General features: G+C 56.0%; 1 protein-coding gene across 1 annotated transcript in view; it reads left to right on the forward strand.

Annotated features, from left to right (window-relative positions):
* The window catches only part of LOC115526241 (guanylate cyclase D-like), a 102,831-nt gene extending 90,477 nt beyond the window's left edge, over positions 1 to 12,354 (forward strand). The window contains 5 exon segments of the mRNA XM_032595070.1: positions 5,530 to 5,704; positions 6,727 to 6,825; positions 7,667 to 7,761; positions 8,081 to 8,166; positions 12,001 to 12,354. Of these exon segments, the coding sequence (XP_032450961.1) occupies positions 5,530 to 5,704; positions 6,727 to 6,825; positions 7,667 to 7,761; positions 8,081 to 8,166; positions 12,001 to 12,109 (564 nt within the window). The 3' untranslated portion in view covers positions 12,110 to 12,354.
* The last annotated feature ends 7,633 nt before the right edge of the window (positions 12,355 to 19,987 follow it).

The raw sequence follows: 19,987 nt of genomic DNA on the forward strand, positions 1-19,987 counted from the left end.
ATGGTCAGGGCAGGCAAAGGAGGCTGAGAGGGCCCCCAATCCAGCTAGGGTTAGACGTGTGGAGTAAAAAGCAAGAAAGTCTTCCTGGAGGAGGTGCTATCTTCCTAGCGCTGTCCAGTCTGGGTGTGGTTCCTCCAGGCAAGCCATGGAGGAGTAATGTGCCAAAGCCTGAGCCTTGAGGGGATGGGCCTGGTGAGTATGAAGAGTGCTGAACGGGTTGTAATGGCTGGACGTGAAATGGGCTGGTGGTGGAGTGGGTGGCGGCTGAGGGACACTGGAGAGGGGAGCAGGGGCAGAGCTGTCAAGACCTTCCACGATCTAGTCCCTGTGCATCTCTCGACCTTGGGTTTCAGTCCCAGCTTGGCCACCAGCTTCTGTGTAGCTTTGGGCAAATGGTTTCCCTCTCTGGACTTCTGTTTCCTTATGTATAAAACATGAGGAATGGTGACCTCAACCTTGGGGGTTGGCAGATGATGGGTAGTTCCTAACCCCCTTGAAAAAGTGCTGTGTAAGCAAATTGTACCTCTGTACCTGCTGTGGGGACCCCACCCCAGTCCTGCCCCTCATTCTGGTCCAGTTGCTAGAGGTCTTGGGTCACTTCCGACACAGTGGAGGAGGTGGGGGGGCGGAGCTCCCCAGAAACTGCCACACTCAGACTCCACTGGCCTTAACCTTCTTTTGTGACCCACCAGTCCCCTTCCAGCCATAGCCCTCCAGGGAGGCAGGGACAGGGGAAGGCCAGGCCCTGTGGCAGAAGCCAGAGTGGACAGGATGCCTGGACAGAGGCACCTCTTTGAGGTGCCAGGCAGTCTGCTGATAGCATTATGTACAGTATCCCAACAACAATAATTGCCAGTACTTATTGAGTGCTTACTGTATACTGGACAGTAGTCTAAGTGCTTTATATGTACTAATTCACTTAATCATCATTGCAGTCTGTAAGGTAGGTAATGGTACCCCTACTGTATATATGAGGAAACAGGTGATTAATGGGCTCATCTAATTACATATTTCCAGTGGCATGTGAAGCTGAGATTTGAACTTGGGCATTCTGATCCCAAGACCTCCCTTCTCTGGGGCTCACCATCCCTAAGAGATGAACATCCTCAGGATAAACCAAAGGTTCATAGTGGCCCACAAGACCCTCCAGGAGCTGGCCCCACCTACCTCTTTACCTGTGTCTCTGGCCGCGGCATCTCTGCAGACCCCGTATTCCTCACACATGCTTTGCTGACAGGGCTACTAGGCCTTTGCACATGCAGTTGCCTCCTCTTGGGACACTGGTCTCCCTCCACGTCACCTGGCCCCCTCCTAACTCATCCTTCTGGCCTCAAGTTAGCCTCCTTCCCCTCCCAGACATGGTTAGGAGCTCCTGTGTGGAGCTCTCATAACTCCCCCTGGAAAGCACAGCCACACCGTATGGTTCTAACCTAACCCCCTCTGTCCCCAGGGCCTGGCAAATCCAACACATGGTAGGTTTTCCGGAAATACATATTGACTGAGTGAAGAGCTCGCTGAGGCCCAGAGGGGAAAGTGACTTGCCCAAGGTCACCCAGCCCGTAGGTGGCAGAGCCAGGACTAGAACCCGCAATGTCTCCCGCCACGGCCTGGCTCTGTCCACTATACCACCCTGCCGCACACTGAGCCTCAGAGACCTGAGCCACCGACATGCCAAGGACACAGCTTCCCTCCTGCTCCCCATTCTGGAGCCTGTACTCCTGCCTCAGCTCCTGGTTCTGAGATGTTGTCTCTCATGCTGGCTGAGTTTCCCTCTTGCTTCCAGAGCCGCCCTGGCCCTGTGGGCCCCAGGAAAAGATTCCTCATCTCATCTTGCTGAACCCCGCAGCTTTGATGTGCCCTGAGTCACCCCTGGCCTTGCCTCTTCCTCTCCTGTTAATCTTTTCTCACACATGTGCCCCTCCCCGCTCTGAATCATACTTTCTGATCTGCTCTGAACTCTGGCCAAGAGGTCTGCATCTTTCTGGCAGGATGAAATGGAATAAAACAAGGCCCGCACACCCCTCCAGATGTGGGGAAACAGGCGGCCTGTTCCTGACGATGTGTGAGCGCGTCTCTCATCACTCACGCCATCCGCCTCGGTTTCCCCTTCGTCCCCAGCAGGATCTGGTTACTGCTCTTTAATCCAGTCTGGGTTGGGAGGCAGCCAGGCAATCATTTCCTGGTTCTGCAGGGGTTTGTGATTCCCTCCCAGCATGCACTGAATGAGCACTTTATGCACATAGCTCCAGCAGAGCCCGTGTGGGCTACAGGGGTGGAGGGGACTTACCCTAGCCCCTCAGCCCCAGCGGGAGAGACCGGCCTTAGCCATACTGCCAAGTGACCCTGGGCAAATCACTTTACCTCTCCGAGTTCCAAGCACCCATTTGTAAAAAGAGGTGAAATTGCCTATTATGGCTTAGGATCGTTTTACAGAGCGAGCAGCGTGAGAGGAAGGGCTACGGATCATTCGTTCACCAACACCATGACGACCACCACCACGAGCAGGTGCCGAGGCCTCTCCCTGAAAGCACAGATGGGGCAGAGGTCTGGGGTGGGCCCCAGCGTTAGTGAGGCATCTACAGAGGACTCGCCCAGCCAAGGGACTATCACAGGGTATTTCGTTCAACCCTCGCAATGGCCCTCAGAGGAACGGACCATTATCCCTTCAGATGCAACACAGGTTCAGAGGGGTAAGTGACTAGCCCAAGGTCACACGGCAAGTCAGTGGTGGAGTTGGAGTTCACATCTGTGTTTTGCCAGTATGGAAACCTTTGCCCTCGCTTCTCTGGCTGTGTTCTCCCATCCACAGAAGGGCCATGCCTGCGTATACCCTTGCGCGCTGCTGAGTGCCGACTATGATAGGAGTCTCTGAGTGATCATCTTCATGGGTCTGAGCTCCTAGAGAGTGGGGCCTGTGCCTGATCGTCTTGCTGTCACTGGAGTTGTAGGGGTGATTATTAATGACACTACAGGCAGGTGGAGGGCAGTCTAACAGCTTAGAGACACCACCATGTGCTTCTCCTCCCCAGTCCGGACCTGGGGTCGCCCGACTGAGGCAACGCTGGGTCTCCAAAGCAGATGTACCGTCCCTGAATTTCAGCTGTACGCTCGGCCGCTGACTCAAAGTCAGGCCAGCGAGCTGTAGTTCTCCGGGGCTGCCTCTGGGAGGCCAAACTGACCTACGCACAGGTGCTGACCACGTGCAGGGCAGTCGCTGAGGAAAACCCCACACAGCAGGCACTGTCCCCAAAAGAGAGAGAGAAGGGGCGCAAGCCATGCGTATCAAGAGGCAGCACAGCCTACGGGCTCTGGGGCTGGACTGATCAAGGTCACATCTGCACTGTGTGACATGGGCAAGTGGCTCAATCCCCCAGCCCGATGTCCACCTGCAGAATGGCAACAGTAATGATGCCTACCTCACAGAATTCTTGTGAAGGTCTAACGAATTGATGTTTGTAAAGGACTTGGAACGACATCTGGCATGTGATAACTGCTATACCAGTATGTAAGCGCTTCGTCCTTTCAATCTTGCCAATCAGATAATGGGTTCTTCCTCCTGTGGGAAGAGGTGGGTGGGCAGAGGGAAAGCCAGGGCTCGCTCATATTTTTCCCTCCTGGCGCATGGGGTGGGAGGTCTTTCTCCTTTGTGAAAATGTACACAGTGGGGCGTAGCCATGTGCCTGACCCGTGCCACGTTCACCGCCAGCCCCCAAGTGCAGGGTGGACAACCGCAGGTGATGGGGAGGCAGACGGGGCTCACGGCCCAGAGGAGGGAAACATCTGGTGACCAGGAAGATTTTAGGGACTCCACGAAGTGTGAGCTGGGCTGATGGAGGGCTTGGATCTCGACAAACAGGGACTGAGAGAGAGCATTTCGGGCAGGGGGACCAGGCCATTGAGCAAGCCCTGAGTGTCTCTGCGGACAGCAGAAAGGTTCCCATTGGTGGAAGCATGAGGAACGAGGAGTGACCGTTAGCATTTCGTCAGGAAATTCTGCAGATCACAGGAGTCCCTGACTGCCAGGCCACAGGGAGCAAATTTAAGTATCTAAACAGAATGTGGCATGATTAGGGCAGATCACTTCCTGGCGGTGGGGTAGAGGTCGCCTGGGAGGGTGAGGGGGAGGTTTGGGGAACATGGGTAGTAAGGCACAGTCTACAGCAAATGTTGTGTAAGAGATTTATTGAGTTGCAGTGCCCCCTATGGTCAGGGGAAGTATTGATTATGATTATGATTATGATTATTTGCACACCAGGTGCCAAGGGAGAGCAGATGTTGAGAGCTTGCCAGGACCTGCTCCCCAGGTCTGGGAGGTGCCAGCATTTGCTGGCTTTGGGAGAGGCAGTGCAGGAGCTGGGCTCTTCATCCTGGAGAGGGGAAGACTTGGAGGGTAGAGTCACCATCTTCACCTTGGCTGGCCTGGCCTGTGGCAGGGAGGAGGGCCACGGTGCACATCTGTATCCCCAGTAGCTGGAACAGGGCCTTCGGAAGAAAGAAGGTGCCTGGGAACGCTTTGTGGCTAGAGTTCAGGAGCTAGAACTGAGAGCAGCGGGTGGAAGGCAGGTTTCTATTCCACTCAACTTTTGAAAGTCAGAGTTGCCTAGAGGGAAAAGCAGCCACCTCTAGAAGGGGGGGCTTTCGCATCAAGAGGTGTAAGCAGGCCAGGCCAGCCACTGAAGAGGCAGGCGGGTGGCCTTCAAAGCCCTTCTGAGACTGTGGGATTCTTTCATCCCCACAACCATCAGCCAAGGAAAGGATGCTGATGATGGTGATGGTGATGGAAGTCTCCATCCACTGAGCATCTATGATGAGCCTAGTTCTTTTAAAAAATTTTTTTTGGGTAACATACAGTGTAATATCAGTTCCGGGTGTAGAAGTTAGTGATTCGGCACTTCCATACATCACCCGGTGCTCATCACAAGTGCCCTCCTTCACCCCCATCACCTGTTTCACCCACCCCCCTGCCCACCTCCCCTCTGGTACCCAGAGCCTAGTTCTTTCAACACTTTATCTTTCATATGCATTCCACCTAAGAGGAAACAGGCTCGCACAAGTGAAGTGGTCTGCCCAAGGTAAATGGCAGAGCCAGGGATTGAACCCGCATCTGTAGGATTCCAACACCTACATTTTTTTCCTAGTACACCCTGGAAGGCATACTAGGTATACTTATTTTCCAACCCCCTGGGGTGTATATGCATCCAATATACATGTATTCCTCTCCAGATGAAGTCCTGATCTGCTGCTGTGGCCTTGTGCAGACGGGGCGCCAGGTCCGATGCCAACGGGCTCATGGCCCGGGGCCAGAGAAGCCCAGATAGCCACGGTCAACTGCAGTTCAGACCAAGGCAATGTGAAGCGTGCAGATCTAAGTGCTGCTAGAGCACCTGGGACGGGAGGCCTGGTAGAGACGACGCTGTGGGCCAGAGACTTGAGGGGTGGGTCAGGGCTCCCCAGAAGGGCCTTGTGTGAGCTGGGACGGTCCAAGGAGGGCGTGTTCTTGCACTGGAGCGTGAAGGCTGTGACTTCTAGGTGGAGACCATCGGGGATGCCTACATGGTGGCCTCAGGGCTGCCCCGGCGCAACGGGAGCCGGCATGCAGCTGAGATCGCCAACATGGCCCTGGACATCCTCAGCTCTGTGAGAGGCTTCCGGATGAGGCACGCGCCCGATGTACCCATTTACATCCGGGCTGGTCTGCACTCAGGTACAAACCGGGGACTGTGGGGGCGACGGGCCACGTCAACCTCCCAATCATTCCAGGGGCATTGGCTGGGGCAACCCCAATGGTGTGCTTCTAGAATTCTGAGATCCTAAAACTCTAGGATAGAAAATTTTACATTCCTTTTGTTCTTCTATTATTTGAAGGTTCTAAGATGTTATAAGTTAAAGAATCTGTGACGCTGGGTTTCATACACACACACACACACACACACACACACACATTTTGTCTCAGCATCTGTCAAAGCTATTTTGAGTTCATATTGAGGAGCTGATAGTCTGATAGGAGAGGCAGGACAGAGACCTTCTGTGGTTCTGCAAACAAATAATGTTTGCTGGGATGGGTCTAGGAGAGACCTTGGGGCATCCTTCTCAGGTCCCCACCCCTTCCTACCTCCATGGTTTCACCTGCAGGATAAAGTCCAAATTCCTGTCCCCGCACCCCCCTCCCCACCCCGCCCCATCCTCCCAGGCCCTTGTTATGCCCTCCGACATCATCTCTCACCACATCCTACTTGCCGTCCTATCCAGACTCAGCTGCTTGCCGCTTCCCTCAGACCTGTGGGCTCTCTGCCTCTGTGCCTTGGCATCTGCCATGCCCTGCCCACTCATTCTCTCATCCTTCAAGACATAGCTCATGCACTGCCTCCTCCAGGAAGTCCTCTGGGCTGGGTCAGACTCCCTTCTGGGGCCAGCACAGCTCTGGTGCCTCCATTTGACAACATCGATCACAGTTTACATGTCTCCCCCACCAGGCTGGGAGTTCCCCAAGAGCAAACGCTGGCTCTGATTTATCTGTGTGCCCACCCCCACCCCTGGCACAGAGACTGGCACCAATATCCTCTCTTCTCTGGGTATCACTGGAGACTCCATATAGCTTCATCTTCACCCCCCAGCTGGAGCCCAGGATGTGTTGACAGCAGAGGGGGTGGGCAAGGGCAAACTGTCATGGGAACTTCCCTTGGGTCCAGGACCTCCTGGCGCTCACCGGACACATTTGAGTTTCAGGGCCCTGTGTGGCAGGGGTCGTTGGTCTCACCATGCCTCGGTACTGCCTCTTTGGTGATACTGTGAACACCGCATCCCGGATGGAGTCCACAGGACTGCGTGAGTGTTATATTTCTATCTTGCCTGGGTAAGGACTCTCAGTGACCCCTGCAGCCTGGCTGTTTGAAAGAGTGCTTAGTAACCAAATCACCACCTGGTGGCAGTGTACCTTAGTTGTCAATGAAACAACTGTAAGGAGATCACGTAGGTCTAGGTCGCTGGTTCTTGTAACTTTCCATGGGGCTTTTGGGATGATCTCGTGAGAGAATTAGCCGAGAGGAAACAATGACTTGGGAGGCAGGAAACCTGGGTCCTAGCCCCTTCTGCCACCGGCTTGTCCTTGAAAATACTCTTCTCTAGGCCTGGGTTTCCACACCTTTACAATGAGGAGACCCCTCTCGATTTTTCAATGTCATTTTAGGCCCTTGCTGGCATCAGAGGCCACACTGATGGCTTGGTTAGAGCAGCTGTCAAATCTGAAGTCCTGGGACATGTGCTTCTTCTAGCTGCATGAGTTGTCTGCTCCCTAACGTCGTTTCGACACGTCCTTCGTGACTAGATGCAGTGGCCCTACCGGGGAGTCCTGCTCTTGAAAGAAAATAACTGCTTATCCCTCTGACTCCGTCTTCATTGACTTCCCTATCACTAAAAATTACATTCCTAGACATTCTGACTTCATCGCGAGTCCCTCTTAACACTCAATCTATGGAATCCGCTTTTCCTTGAGGCCCCTAGTGAGGCCTCTGGTCTACCAGAGGGACAGGAAGGGTAGGTGAAGGGTGCCGTATGAATCAGAACTGGGTGTATTACTGGCTGGAACTGGGGGCTCAGGGTCTTGATACTACGAAACACTAGGTATGCTGCCACCTGGTGGTGACTAGATTACTACCTCTCTGGCTAGCATACAGGATTCATGTCAACAGAAGCACGGTCCAGACGCTGCTCAGCCTGGATGAAGGCTACACAGTTGACATCAGAGGCCAGACTGAGCTAAAGGTGAGGGGACTCTCTTTCCTGGCATTGATGGAAAATCCAGTGTTTTGGGGCAGCGGGACAGATTCTCACTCATCTGATAGAGAAGGAAATGCCTGCCTGGAGTCAAGGATAGAGCCGATCGCCTTTACGTGTCTTAATCACTCCCCAAATTCTAAAAAAAATATATTTCTTCCCGGGAGCCACTCCCTCTTTGACTCCTCATGAGAAGAAGGGCCGGGATGGAGAAGTCGCTTCTCCAGAGTTGTCTGGATCTGCGCCCTTTCCTCCGGCCTCACTCCCTGCCCGAGGCATGCTCAGTCCCCTTTCCTCTCTCCTCCAGGGGAAGGGCAAAGAGGAGACCTACTGGCTGGTGGGGAAGGCAGGCTTCCCCAGGCCCCTCCCCACACCGCTGAACATCAAACCTGGGTGAGTAAGAGAAATTGCCCGCAGAGCTCAGCGTCTTTTGTTTGAAATTTGATATTTGTTATTTTTCTGATCATAAGAGTATTATTACCTGCCCGATGCAGAAAACTTGGAAAATACAGAATTCTTTCACGATGAAATAGTTACCTCTTTCCAGTCCCGAGAGACCGCTGCTGCTAGCCTGTTGCTGATGCGTTTGTTGTGGATGAGGTCATGGTGCCTGGATAATTTCTCATTCTGGTCTGTGCTGTCCGTAGGGTTCAGAGCCCTTTATAAACACACATTCGCAGTGACGGCATCGGGATCGCAACATGAGGGCGTGCGATGGTTAGGTCGGCCTTTCCCTCGGTGCTGGGCGCGTGACCGTCTCCCCATTTGGAGCCTTGGTAAAGACTTACTGGGCGTTTGATGTCAATTCGGACTGTTTCTGCAGATGAGGAATCTATAGATGAAAGGACACTCACACTTTAGGGGCCAAGTGAGTAAGATCCTCAGAGAGCTTGTGCCTGCCTGGCAGTTTGGCCCTTCCCTTTGTCCCCTGTCCTCCACGACCCTGCGTCCTTCCCAGAGGGCAATGGGGGTGGGGTGGCGAGGAAAGCAATAGGGCTCCACTGCAATGTGCTCTTCTCCCTTCCATTCAAGCAGTAGAAGGGTCCACAGGGGGGCGAGGGCAGGGCGCACGGGTGTTACCGGTGGCTGAAAATGACGGTTTCCTAGGACTGGAATGGTCCTGGGGACCACAGGTGTGGAAGCTGAGCCCCACTAAGCAGCACCAGCATGTTGGAGCTTCCCACCCAGGGTTTTCCATCACCAGAACTTCCAACTGGCTCCTCTCACCTCCTCCGGGATGGCCCTCCACCCAAGGCTGCCCCCCTTCCATCTCTCAAAGACAAGAAATGCGCGGGACACACACAGAGCGGGGTCCAGCATTGTAGGACAGGGGAGGGGGTGGGTAGGCACACACTGGGGTACTGGCCAGCGTACAGGACACACAGGTGCACCCTTTTTCCAAGGACACCCCAGCTCCTGGGTGCAGAACCAGCTTATGCTCACATAAACGTCTCCATGCAGCCCAGTTTCTGTGCAGACAGTGTGCTGGGGCAGCAGTGTGGGGACAGGAACAGGGTATGGCCTGGGGCCTTCCCATGTGCCATAGCTCCCTGGCTCACCCATCCCCAGGAGGACAGCCGTGGCCCTTTGTGGCCTTTTCTCGTCCATGAGGGTCCCCTGCTCCAGCCCACCTCTCTTGCCCCTCAAAGAGCAAGCCTCCTCTGCCTCACAGCCTTCCAGGTGCCCCCCACTCCCGCTCCCGTGGGGAGCGGTACTTCTCAGAAGGCCCGTCTGCTGACGCTGACTTCACTTCCTCACCCACCACTCCCTGCCCAGCCCCCGCAGTCTGACTTCCACTCCCACGCGCCCAGAAGACTCTGTGGTCACCAGTGACCTCCATCCATGTCACTAGATCCGTGGGCAGTTTTAGTTCTCAACTTGACGGCTCGACAGCATTTCCCCTTTGCCAGAAATATTTCCCTCTTCCCGGAAATATGCCCCAGGCCTCCCTGGCTCCCCAGCTGTGCTCCTTCCTCTCCAACTGACCCTTCGCAGGCTCCCCGCCAGCTGGCCAGCCCCGGACTCTGAAATGCAGGGGTTCCCTTCCCATCCAGATGCTGATGACATCCATCATGGGCCTTGGCCCCGCCTCCCCTCCGAGCTCTGGGTTGTACAACTCTTGCTGTCCCTCAGCAAGATCCTTCTGGAGCTTCACCTGGCAGCCTGGCCCTCCTCCAGGGCTCTCTCGTGGTGGGTGGCCTCGCCATCCTCAGTCAGAAAGGTGGAGGACGCTTCCCAGCAGCCCTGCCTCCATCACAGCTCCACCTGGGGGCTTGGCTTTGGCACCTCTCTCCTGGCCCGGGCAGGGGCCGCCCCCCATCCGCTGTGCCCCTCCGCCCCCCACCTGGCAGCCAGAGGGAGCTCTTAAGACGAACACCAACATGATCAATAGGAAAGCCCCCTGTTTACTGGACAGACCCTCTAGGTCTTTCTACTGCTCTGAGGCTCAGGCCGGAACTCTTTCATGCTACCCTGGAGGCCCACTCCTTTGGGCCTGCCCCTGCCCCTGGCCTTGGCTCCCTGGCCACCTTCCACGGCACACCACCTGCTCCTCAGGGCCTCCTTGCCATTGCCGCAAAACACACTGAGCTGCTCTCTAACCTCAGGGCCTTTGCTCTTGCTATTCCCTGTAACGAAATGCCCTGGCGTGGTCCCTTCCCATCCTGCAGGCCTCAGCTCTGATGCCGCTCCTTCACGAGGCGGCTCTGATCACACATGCTGAAGAAAGCCCTGCTGTCACCTCCTACCCATCTCCCGGCACTGCCTCCCCATAGCACTTGCTGCTTCCTGACTCTTGTTTTTTCGATTCATTTATGGAACGTTCCCCTGCTCACACAAGCCCCAAGAGATCTGGCCGTCTGATGCACCCACGGGTCTCCCAGTGCCGGGACCCCGGGAAGGTGAGCTCTCAAGCTCCCGCCGGCTTCCATCTGACCCCTGGCCCACCCCATCCTGGGAGTGGAATGGCAGGTCTGGCGAACATTTGTCATCCTGAGCTCGCTCAGCTGATGACTTTCCCACTCCCTGATGGAAACTTTAGAAAGCGCCAGAAACGTTTTCATCTTCTTGGCTCAGGGAGGGAAGAGAGCTGAGATTAGTCCCCGTGAACTCCACCTGACTTGGGAGCCTCCGAGGCCTTCGGGCAGGCAGGGGAGAATCGCCACCCACCTAGGCCCCCCGAATCAGACCCAGCATGCGGACACATGGGGCCCACGCACATAAGTGGGCACACACCTGTCGTGGGCCTCCGGTACATGCACACGTGGAAATGCCACCACGTGCCCCTCTGCGTGGCTGGAGATGAGATCACAGACAGACCAACAGATATACAGACACGGGATTCTCTCCTTCTCTCTGTCTCTCTAAAAATAAATACATAAATAACTTTAAAAAAGGGGGAAAAGGCAGTTTCCAAATTCTTACTTCAGCAATATACTGTAACTTGATTTTTTTTTTTTAAAGCCAAGTTTTCTAAAGATGCTTTTATCCTTACTCTCCGTATTTGCCGTATCTACAGAAGCCATTTACCTTCGTGTGTTTGGGGGTGTTTGGGATACCTTTTACCTTGGTGTATTTGGGAGCCAGTGAAGATGAGGGGAGGGGGACAAAGCCCCCTTCCATGTGTTGGTATGGCCACAGCAGCAGTGCCCACAGAAGTGCCTCCTGTCACGTGTCACAGAGACGCTCCACAGAATGGTCGCTTCTCTTCCCTCTACGTCTGCCAACCAGGCTCAAAAGTGTCCCCTGCCAGGTTGATGTGAGGCCCTGGCTGTCACTGAGAGCCTTGTTCTCTTCTCCGTGCAAAGGTCATAACCCTAACCTACCGTTCTCCAGGCACGTATGGGAAGCAAATGAGAAAACGAAAGAGTGTGCATGGTGGGGGCCCAGCGTCCCTAACCCAGTTTGCCTCGTACCTCAAGATCCACAGAGCCCCTCGGCCCAGGGCATTCTGGCTTCCCAAGCTCACATCTGGAGCAGGGGACAGACCTGGGGCTGGCTCCCCGTCTCCTGGGAGGCTGGACACGGAGCCCCACATGCAAATGAGTCTCTGCAACTCTTCACCTCCCTGAGCCTGGTCCGGGGTACGCCCGTGGCGGGGCTGCTGCCGGGATCAGGGGACGGCGCAGAAGCAGAAGCGGCTCCCCGTAAGCAGCTGGGGGCTCTCAACGCCCACCACTGTTGTTCTGGATGGCAGTTTTATTCTTCTTGTTTCTTCTTTCCCCCTAGGGATCCCTGGCAGGACCTCATAAACCAAGAAATCAAGGTGGCCTTTGCCAAAGCGCGCCAGGGTATGGCCAGGCCCAGGAGCTCGGGTCAGGCCTTCGCCGGGCCCTGAGGAGGAAAACAGTGGGGCAGAGGCCTGTCCCAGCCCAGAAACTCTTGTGCCTACGTACCCCCAAACCCTCCTTCTACTCCAATCCCCGCAGAGAATGCTCTTGCCCGGCAACCTGAAAGCCAACAGAGTGCTCGTTAAGAAGTGCCCTAGAGCGATATTAACTGATGCATTCCAGTATGAATCCTACGGGCAAACTTGCCTCTTGACACAAAAACAATAAAAATAGAATTATTCCCTCCCTTTCACGCCGTGCTTTGTTCTTGACAAATCGTTGGGACTCTGAGATCTTGTTATCATAGGGCTTATTATTCCTCACATGGAGAACACTGTTCCCACTGTATAGCCCAAGTGCCTGGGCCCAGCGGGAGGAGGTCATGTGTCCCAAGTGGCACAGCTGCCACAGGGAAAGACGGGGACCAGGAGCTGGAGCCAGGCAGAGGAGGGCCCCAGACTCAGCCGGGCGGTCTGTCGTCTCCGAGGACGGAGACTTTTGTCATCCCTAAAATGGGTGTCGACGAGGCCCGCGTGAGACTTGTTCCCAAGACAGGGCTCGACCACAGCAAACACTGTAAGTATGCCGCCCCCTTCCCTTCCTCTCCTGCCCTAGCCTGCCTAACCCTTTGGGTATCTGAGAGCACTGCGTTGGGAGTCTAGGTCTTGGGCTCCCAGAATCTCAGGGGAAAGAAGGGGAGCGGAGTGATAATTCCTTAGTTCTTAGGAAAATGAGACTTCTGTCTTACAGGAAAAAAAGCAAACAAACCCAAACCAACTCATTAAAGCGGCTTCTAACATCAAAGAGTTGCTCACCAAACCCCTGAGGCTGATTTCAGAGCAGGCGGACTGGCGCAGGTGGAATTCATTTCCCTGACTGAGGGGAGAGGGCCAGGGGCCAGGGAGCAGGTTCAGCCCTAAACAAACTTGTCCTTCTTCAAAAGACCCCTCGGGAGGCAGAGCTGGCACTACACGGAACTGGGGGTCATTGGAAAAATACTCTGGTGGGGCTGTGCTCACAGAGGCTGCCTGTGTGTGTGTGTGTGCTCGCACACGCGCGCGCACTCACGTGCACACACAGGAGCAAGAGAGGAGATGTGAGAGGCCCATGGATGAGGTGCGAATGGGGCCATTAGCTGCTGTGTGGAAAGTGCTAGACTCAGCTTTGGGAGATGCCACTCCTGAACTCCCGACCTACATGGCTTTGAGCCTAACCTTTTTACACCTCAGCTTCCTGAAATGCAGAACCCGGCCAGTCACCCTGAGCTCCTGGGGACAGTGCAAACGAGGAGCCAAACGAGGCTGCAGCGGGGTGTAGGAAGGAGGACCTGCACGCACCAGCTGTGGGACAAGCCCAGGGCTTTGTGCACGACCGCGTCTGCACCTGCACGCAGCCGTGTTGGTGGCGGGACAGAAGCTCGGCCCTGGGTCCCCTGCTGAACTCTGTGGCTCACGTTCAGCCTATGAATTTTCTCCCATCTTTAGGTGACCGCGAGGTCCCTCCGGGTCTGAGGCTTTGCGAACACAGTTTCCATGAGCACACGTGTGGGTCCGTGGAGGCCCAGTGTGCAGGGCAGACCCAGGAGACCAGAATTCAAACCAAGATTCTGGTTTCCTACCATGACCCGGGCAGGGGGGGTCTCTCTGTACCCTTAGCTGCTCACTGCACAGCGGAGACCAGGCCCCTGCCGTGCCTGCCTTATAGAGATGCTGTTGCGTCAGAGGGGACAACAGCTGTGAAAGCGTGCACATGTGTGTGAACAGCCCCGCATGGCTTCATGTGCATTATGTGGATGTTGGAGTTAAAAGGGCTCTGGGCAGGCGACTGACCCCGTTCCTGTGCGTGCGTCTGCGTCCGCATGTGTGTGCTTGTCTATGGATGTCCCTGTGCATGTTGTCAGTGCGCATGTATACGCACGTATGGGTCTGTGTGTGTGCATCTGTGTCTACGTGGGCCTTGGTGTGTCTGCACGTACCCTGCTTTAGCTGTGTATGTTATGTGTCCGAGTGTGTGTGGCTGGTCACCAAAGTCTGGGAGCAGCGGCAGATCTCCACATATTTGTGTCTGTGCACACGACGTGCGCCCGCATTTGGGGGGTGTGTCCAAGTGCATGCCTTGTACATGTGTGGGGTATATGTCAGACTGTGCCTGGATCCGGCCCTGGGTCTCCTTGCTCTTGGGCCCCCCAGAATGGTGATGAGGGGAGAGTAGCCCTTGTCCCGCTGCCCACCCTTGAGCTGCCCATGCTGAGAAGGGCTGAGGCAGCTCTGGTCCCCGAGGCCCCTGCTCAGACCCTGCGAGGCAGGACTGGGGCCCCAGGAGGGAACACTGTCTCCAAAGCTGACACACTGCAGATGAATAGCGGCCCCCCACACTGTGGTCCTCACCTCTCCCCACCCTTCCCTCAGCAGCTGGGGACAAGGTCACCGAGGCAGAAGGCCAGTGCCCGCCTGGCTCCTACATCGTGCCTGTGCCCGGGCCTGGGCCAGTTTCTTCGGTGCTGGGAGATGTTAGTGCTGATTTATTCCACACTCACTGCTTCCTGCTGTGGGCCAGGCCCTGTGCCCAGAGCTTCCATGTACGTTGTCTCAGCCACAACACTCACCAAGACAGGAGTTATGTGCCCACTTTCTAGATGAGGAAACAGAGGCTCAGAGGGGTGAAGCGACTTGTCCACGCCAGCCTCTATGTGTCTTCTGATCTGAGGCGATTACACAGTGCTACAAAAGCCCAGGGAAATAGCGATCGTCCCTGAAAAGCTCCCAGAGGGGGCTCCAGAGGGCATGGCTTTTCTGTGAGTGGGGGGTGAGGACAAAACCTTCCTGATGAGGCTCAGGGGGCTTTCAGGAGCTCACCCTCGTCTTATGACGAGCCAGTGCCGGCTGGTCCCCATGAAGTCCTCCACTTTCGCCATCAGCCTGGGGCCATGTTCCTGTCCCTTGGTCGGTTTCCAGCAACAGAACGCTCCTGGTTCCTCTAGGGAGAGGAGTTCTCGTGGTGGCAGGCACCACCACGGGGCTCCAGAAGGTCTTTGCAGGCTCCGGTGGTCTGGAACTGCTGGGTGCAGTGTTCTTCGGGCAGGCACGATTTAGGACAGAGTCTTTGGAAAAGCCAAATGCTTTAGCCTGGTGTTCGTCTACTCGTGCTGGCTTCACCTCCCCTGCCCCTCCCACTCAACTCTCTGGTCATGACAGACTGCTTACCCTTCCCCAAACCCAGAGCGATGCCACATCCTGCTCTTGCTGTTTCCTCCACCTACATGACCCTATCCTTTTTTCAACATCTGGCAGACTCCCAAACATCCTTCAAAGCCCACCTAAAAGCCACCTCCTCCTGAAACCCTTTCCCAAGGCACCCTCGATAGGCAACGATTAGTTGCCATGCCCGACCCTCACTTGACGGCAGGAACCGTATCAAGTTCATTCCTTTAGCCCAAAGCCCAGATGGAGGTGTGCAGCGGGATGGTGAACCGATGAACTAACAAACTAAAGAACTAGTTAGCCCACAGGCTGTCAGCGAGCAATCTCCCCTCCTGCAATGCTAGCTCCTGAGCTCTCCTGTCCGCACCCCGCCCCCCCAGCTCTCCTCCTCGGATGTTCTCTGCACAGGGCTCGTGTAGTCTACTGCTGAGTTAGGATCCTGCGTGCCATGTGTGGGCAGTGTGTCAGTCCGTGGCTCTCCTGTCTGCCCTGTCTCTCCTCACCACCACCCCTCCTACTGCTACAGATGCTCTTACCTCCACCCCTACACTAGCCTGAATGATCTTCCCTAGTCCCTCTGCTTCCTACTCCTTCTGGCCAGCTCCTCCTCACCCTCCACACCTCTGTTCCCTTGCTGCCTCCTCCAGGAAGCCTTCCTGGAAACCATCCCTTCACCCCTGCATACTGCAGGAGGGGCACCTCCTCTGCCCCTCGGCCCCCCTAGCCACCTTGTCCAGCTCTGTCCCTGCAGACTGGGGGCAGGACTGGGTCTAAACCCTCTTTCTGTGACCCCAGAAGGAGAACAAATATAACAGGGCAGGGGAGGTAGAGGAGGCCACTGTGGTGGCAGGTGAACCCCACTTTAAGGAAATCTACCTGCACGAAGATCGAGGTTTGATTTACTCAAAAGCTGTTAGAGCTGAGCCTACACTCTTACAGGGGGAGGAGAAGTAACGTAGAGCAGGAGGAAGGAGCCACATATTCCTGAGCATGTTGTGTGTGTGTTGTCTCAGACAGCCGTCCTTGTAGCCCTAGGCGGGGGCGGGCGGTGGGAAGGGAGGCGTCATCACCCCCACTGCTGCTGAGCTCCCCTGAGGCTGTGGGACGCCAAAGCCTGGGGTTCTTTCCCAAGTGCCAGCCGTGCCACCTCTTGTCCCAGCTCCGTCCCTGGACTTGCACTAGCCATCCCTGCTGGGAGGTTCGGTCTCCCCATCAGGACGTGGACAGGGTGGACTGAATCTTCAAGGCCCCTTTCCAGTTTCCGTGAGTACCTGAGACTCTTCAGAAGTCCACTAGGGGGCAGGCAAGCTGTTCCAGAGAGAACCGGGAGCCCTCTGGCAACCCCAAGATTCCGGGGCCTTCCCCAGCCAGCAGGCTCCAGGGGCTGCTGCCGGAAGGGAGGATGGGGCCACACAGAGCCATAGGTGGGGGTCCACCCCACAGAGGAATCTTGCTGGGGGACTCCCTCTGATGAGTGAAGGACAGCAGAGGACAGCAGATCCGGGTCCCGTCCCCATCCGAGAGGCCTGGCCCAAGTTGGCTTCTGTCAGAGTTCTGTCCAGTCTCAGCCATTGAAACTCCTATTAAATAACACCTGGGTGATGCTCGCCTGGCCTTCCAGACCCTCTCCTGAGCGGCAGGTGTAGTGGTCCCCACGCACGGACAGGAGAATGAGGCACTTGCTGGCCTTCTCCTCCGTTGCTGACTTACACCTCCTCCTGGGCTCCAGGCCCAGCATCTGGCTGCCTGCTGGGCATCTCCCCAGTGAGCCACAGACCATCGTGACTGTGCTCTGCCCAGTCACCTGGTCAGAACCAGGAATGATCACCCTCTCTTCCCCGTCCTTCCCGTGACCCTCTCCCCAAGCCTGTCCCACCCACCACACTGGGCTCTGCCTTTACCCAAGCCCCACCGTCGGCATACTCAGGGATGGCATCAACCTCCGGGCCACTCTCCTGCCTCCATTCCCCATTGGCCCGTGACATCCTCAGCCTACCTGCAGCACGGGGCTCGCCATGCCACCTTCCTACATAGCGTGCTCCCCACTGCTGAAGGTCAGGGCTCTTCACCAGGGGGCTTCTGCCAGTGGACCCTCCCCACCATCTCCTCTGATGCCTAGCACCTTCCCACCCCTGTGCCCAGCCCCACCTTGTCCTCTCAAAGTGCTCGGACCCTCCAGTTTCAAACTAGAGGATGTTTATTGTGAGGCATTCCTATTAGTGCTTTTAATAACCCAAGACCTGGACTCAGTGGCCTGGAGACTGTGCGACCGTTGTGCCCAAGTCCCAAATCCTTGCTTGAGGAAGATCATAATATCCACTTGGCCCACTTCCGGGATTGTCACTGAGTGCATGGCCTGGGGAAAGCTAGGCTGGGAGCGGGGGGGGGGGGGCAGTCTTTGTTCTCCCTGCGTGTCCACCTTGAGCCTGCACTAATATGATATAGCCCTAAAACCAGTGCAACTTCCCCATGCATCATAAGAAATGGGGAGTTTGCTGGAGAATTCCCGGGAGTCAAGAAGAAAGCACATCACTGCACATCATACAGCAGGGCTTCGTGAACCCGCCACACCAGCCTCTTGGTTCTCCTGCCAGTCTGCTCCCTGACAGACACTTCCGCCTTGCTTCCAGAACCCACTGTCGTCCCGAGCCAACCAGCACCCGGTCTCTGCTTCCTGCTTCATTGGTAGCTACCCAAAGAGCAATTTATAAGATTGATCAAAGCCCCAGGAGCCTTTAAAAGGGCTGAATCAGGCCTTCCCGGGCACTGGGCAGTATGTACATACGGCTCACCTGTGGGCAGCCCATAGGAGGGTCTTTATTCCACTGAAAAGAAGGAACTGATATGGGTAGGATACCTGCCCTTTAACCCTCACTATGATCATGCAAGGTAGATGTTACTCTCCCCATATCTTTCGATGAAGCTACTGAGACTCCTAGACCTTGACTCCAAAGCCCCCCACCACGTGTGCCATCCTGCCTGCCTTGTCCCCCCAGAGCTACATACTACACAGAAAGAGCTGACGTGGATACGGTGACGGCCTCAGTCCCCAGCTGCAGGGTGGGAGCAGCCAAAGGAAATGGGGTGAGTTCTGGGGCGAGGTCCAGAGGAACAGGCAGGTGAGGCTGGGCCCCGGGTGAGGCCAAGGCCAACAGCCATGTGTCCGGACGGCGGATGGAGGAGCTGAATGGGCAGACATCAGAGTGTGCTATAGACAGGGGTCAAGGTCTGTGTCTGCAGTGTAAGTGGGGCAGTGGGAGAACGAAATAGCAAGGATGCCCCTGAACTGTGGCCATCCAGAAGCCTTCGAAGAACCTTCCAGACACTGGGAAGGATGTCTTCAAGGCAGGCAGCCCAAGGGAGGGTGGTCGTCTGGCAACTCTAAATGGAGAGAGGGACAGAGACAGAGGGAAGAGATGGGGGTGGGGAAGAGTGGGAGAGAGCGGGGGCAGGGAGAGCGGGAGTATGGCAGAGATAACTGAGCACAGTTGGGAGAGAGCAGGAAAGGAGCTGGTGGAGGATGTGTGTCGGTGCATGATATGGAATCTGGTCCCTGTGAGCAGTGAAAGAGACAGGAAAATGGGAAATGTGACTTGTGGTTGGACCCCCCCCAGGGCCATCAAAGGGTTTTAAGCAGGGAGTGACCTGGTCAAATCTGTGTTTTGGAGAGACTCCATCTGGCCGCCACGTGGAAGATGAATGGCTGGATGGATGAACAGGAAAGGGGGACCCTGGGGCAGGAAGGTCTCCTGGAGGGAGGGCAAGGAGAGAAACAAGCCAGGGAGACCCGGGAGCTTCCACATTTAAAGATCAGGTAGAGAAGGAGGAAGACGAGGAGGGGCCAGAGAAGGATCCAGGAGGAGATACTGGAGAGGCGGCAGGAGAGCCAGGAGAGGGCGTCACAAGGTGCTAAGGGAAGAGGGCGATTCAGGAAGGAGGGAGTGGGCAGCCAAGTGACCACGCGACCGAGGGAGCTGGGGACGGAAGAGTTTCTGTCTGTAGCAGTTCTAGATGTGGAAGCTGGGGATGAGCTGTTTGGAACGATGAGGCCAGAGACAAGTGGAGGGAGAAGGGAGGCATGTGGCGGAGGTGGGAAATGGACACAGCATGGGTAGGCAGCAGCCCTGGCAGGTCCGGCTAGGAGACAAGAGGACGGGGCAGTAGCTGGAGGGGACATGGGTTGGCCTGGAAGGAGTCTGTTAAATAGGAGAGTGTTCACGCTGACGGCAGAGCCTGCAGGGAGAGGGGCTGCGTTGTTCTCCTGAAAGATGGCCTCTGCCAGCAGGAAGCACAGCCCGGCCCCCGGGAGGCCAGGCGGGCCCTGATGCAGGCCGAGGTAAGGTTGGCTTCAGGGGTCTGGATCAGGCCTCAAACCCAGGTGTGCTGCCCCCAGCACACAGAAGAGAGGGAAGGCAAGCAGGCAGAAGTCACAGCCCAGAAGAAGCCAGAGAACAGCAGTCTGGAAGGCTGAATACCCATTCCCCAGCTTCCAGACCTAGAGAGAGGGGCTGGCTTTGGGGTCAGGGCCAGCATCCACTCCTTAGGAGATAGGATCCAGCCCTCTGCATCCTGCAGCCCCAGCCCAGCCTCGAAGCTCCCGGCGTCCTGAGCTTACAGTACCCCATCGGCATGAATCACAGGCTCCCTGGGAGGCCACAGGAGTCTGTCAAACTGTCCTTTCCCTTC

This window comes from Lynx canadensis, chromosome D1 (genome assembly GCF_007474595.2).
Source record: "Lynx canadensis isolate LIC74 chromosome D1, mLynCan4.pri.v2, whole genome shotgun sequence".
NCBI lineage: Eukaryota > Metazoa > Chordata > Mammalia > Carnivora > Felidae > Lynx > Lynx canadensis.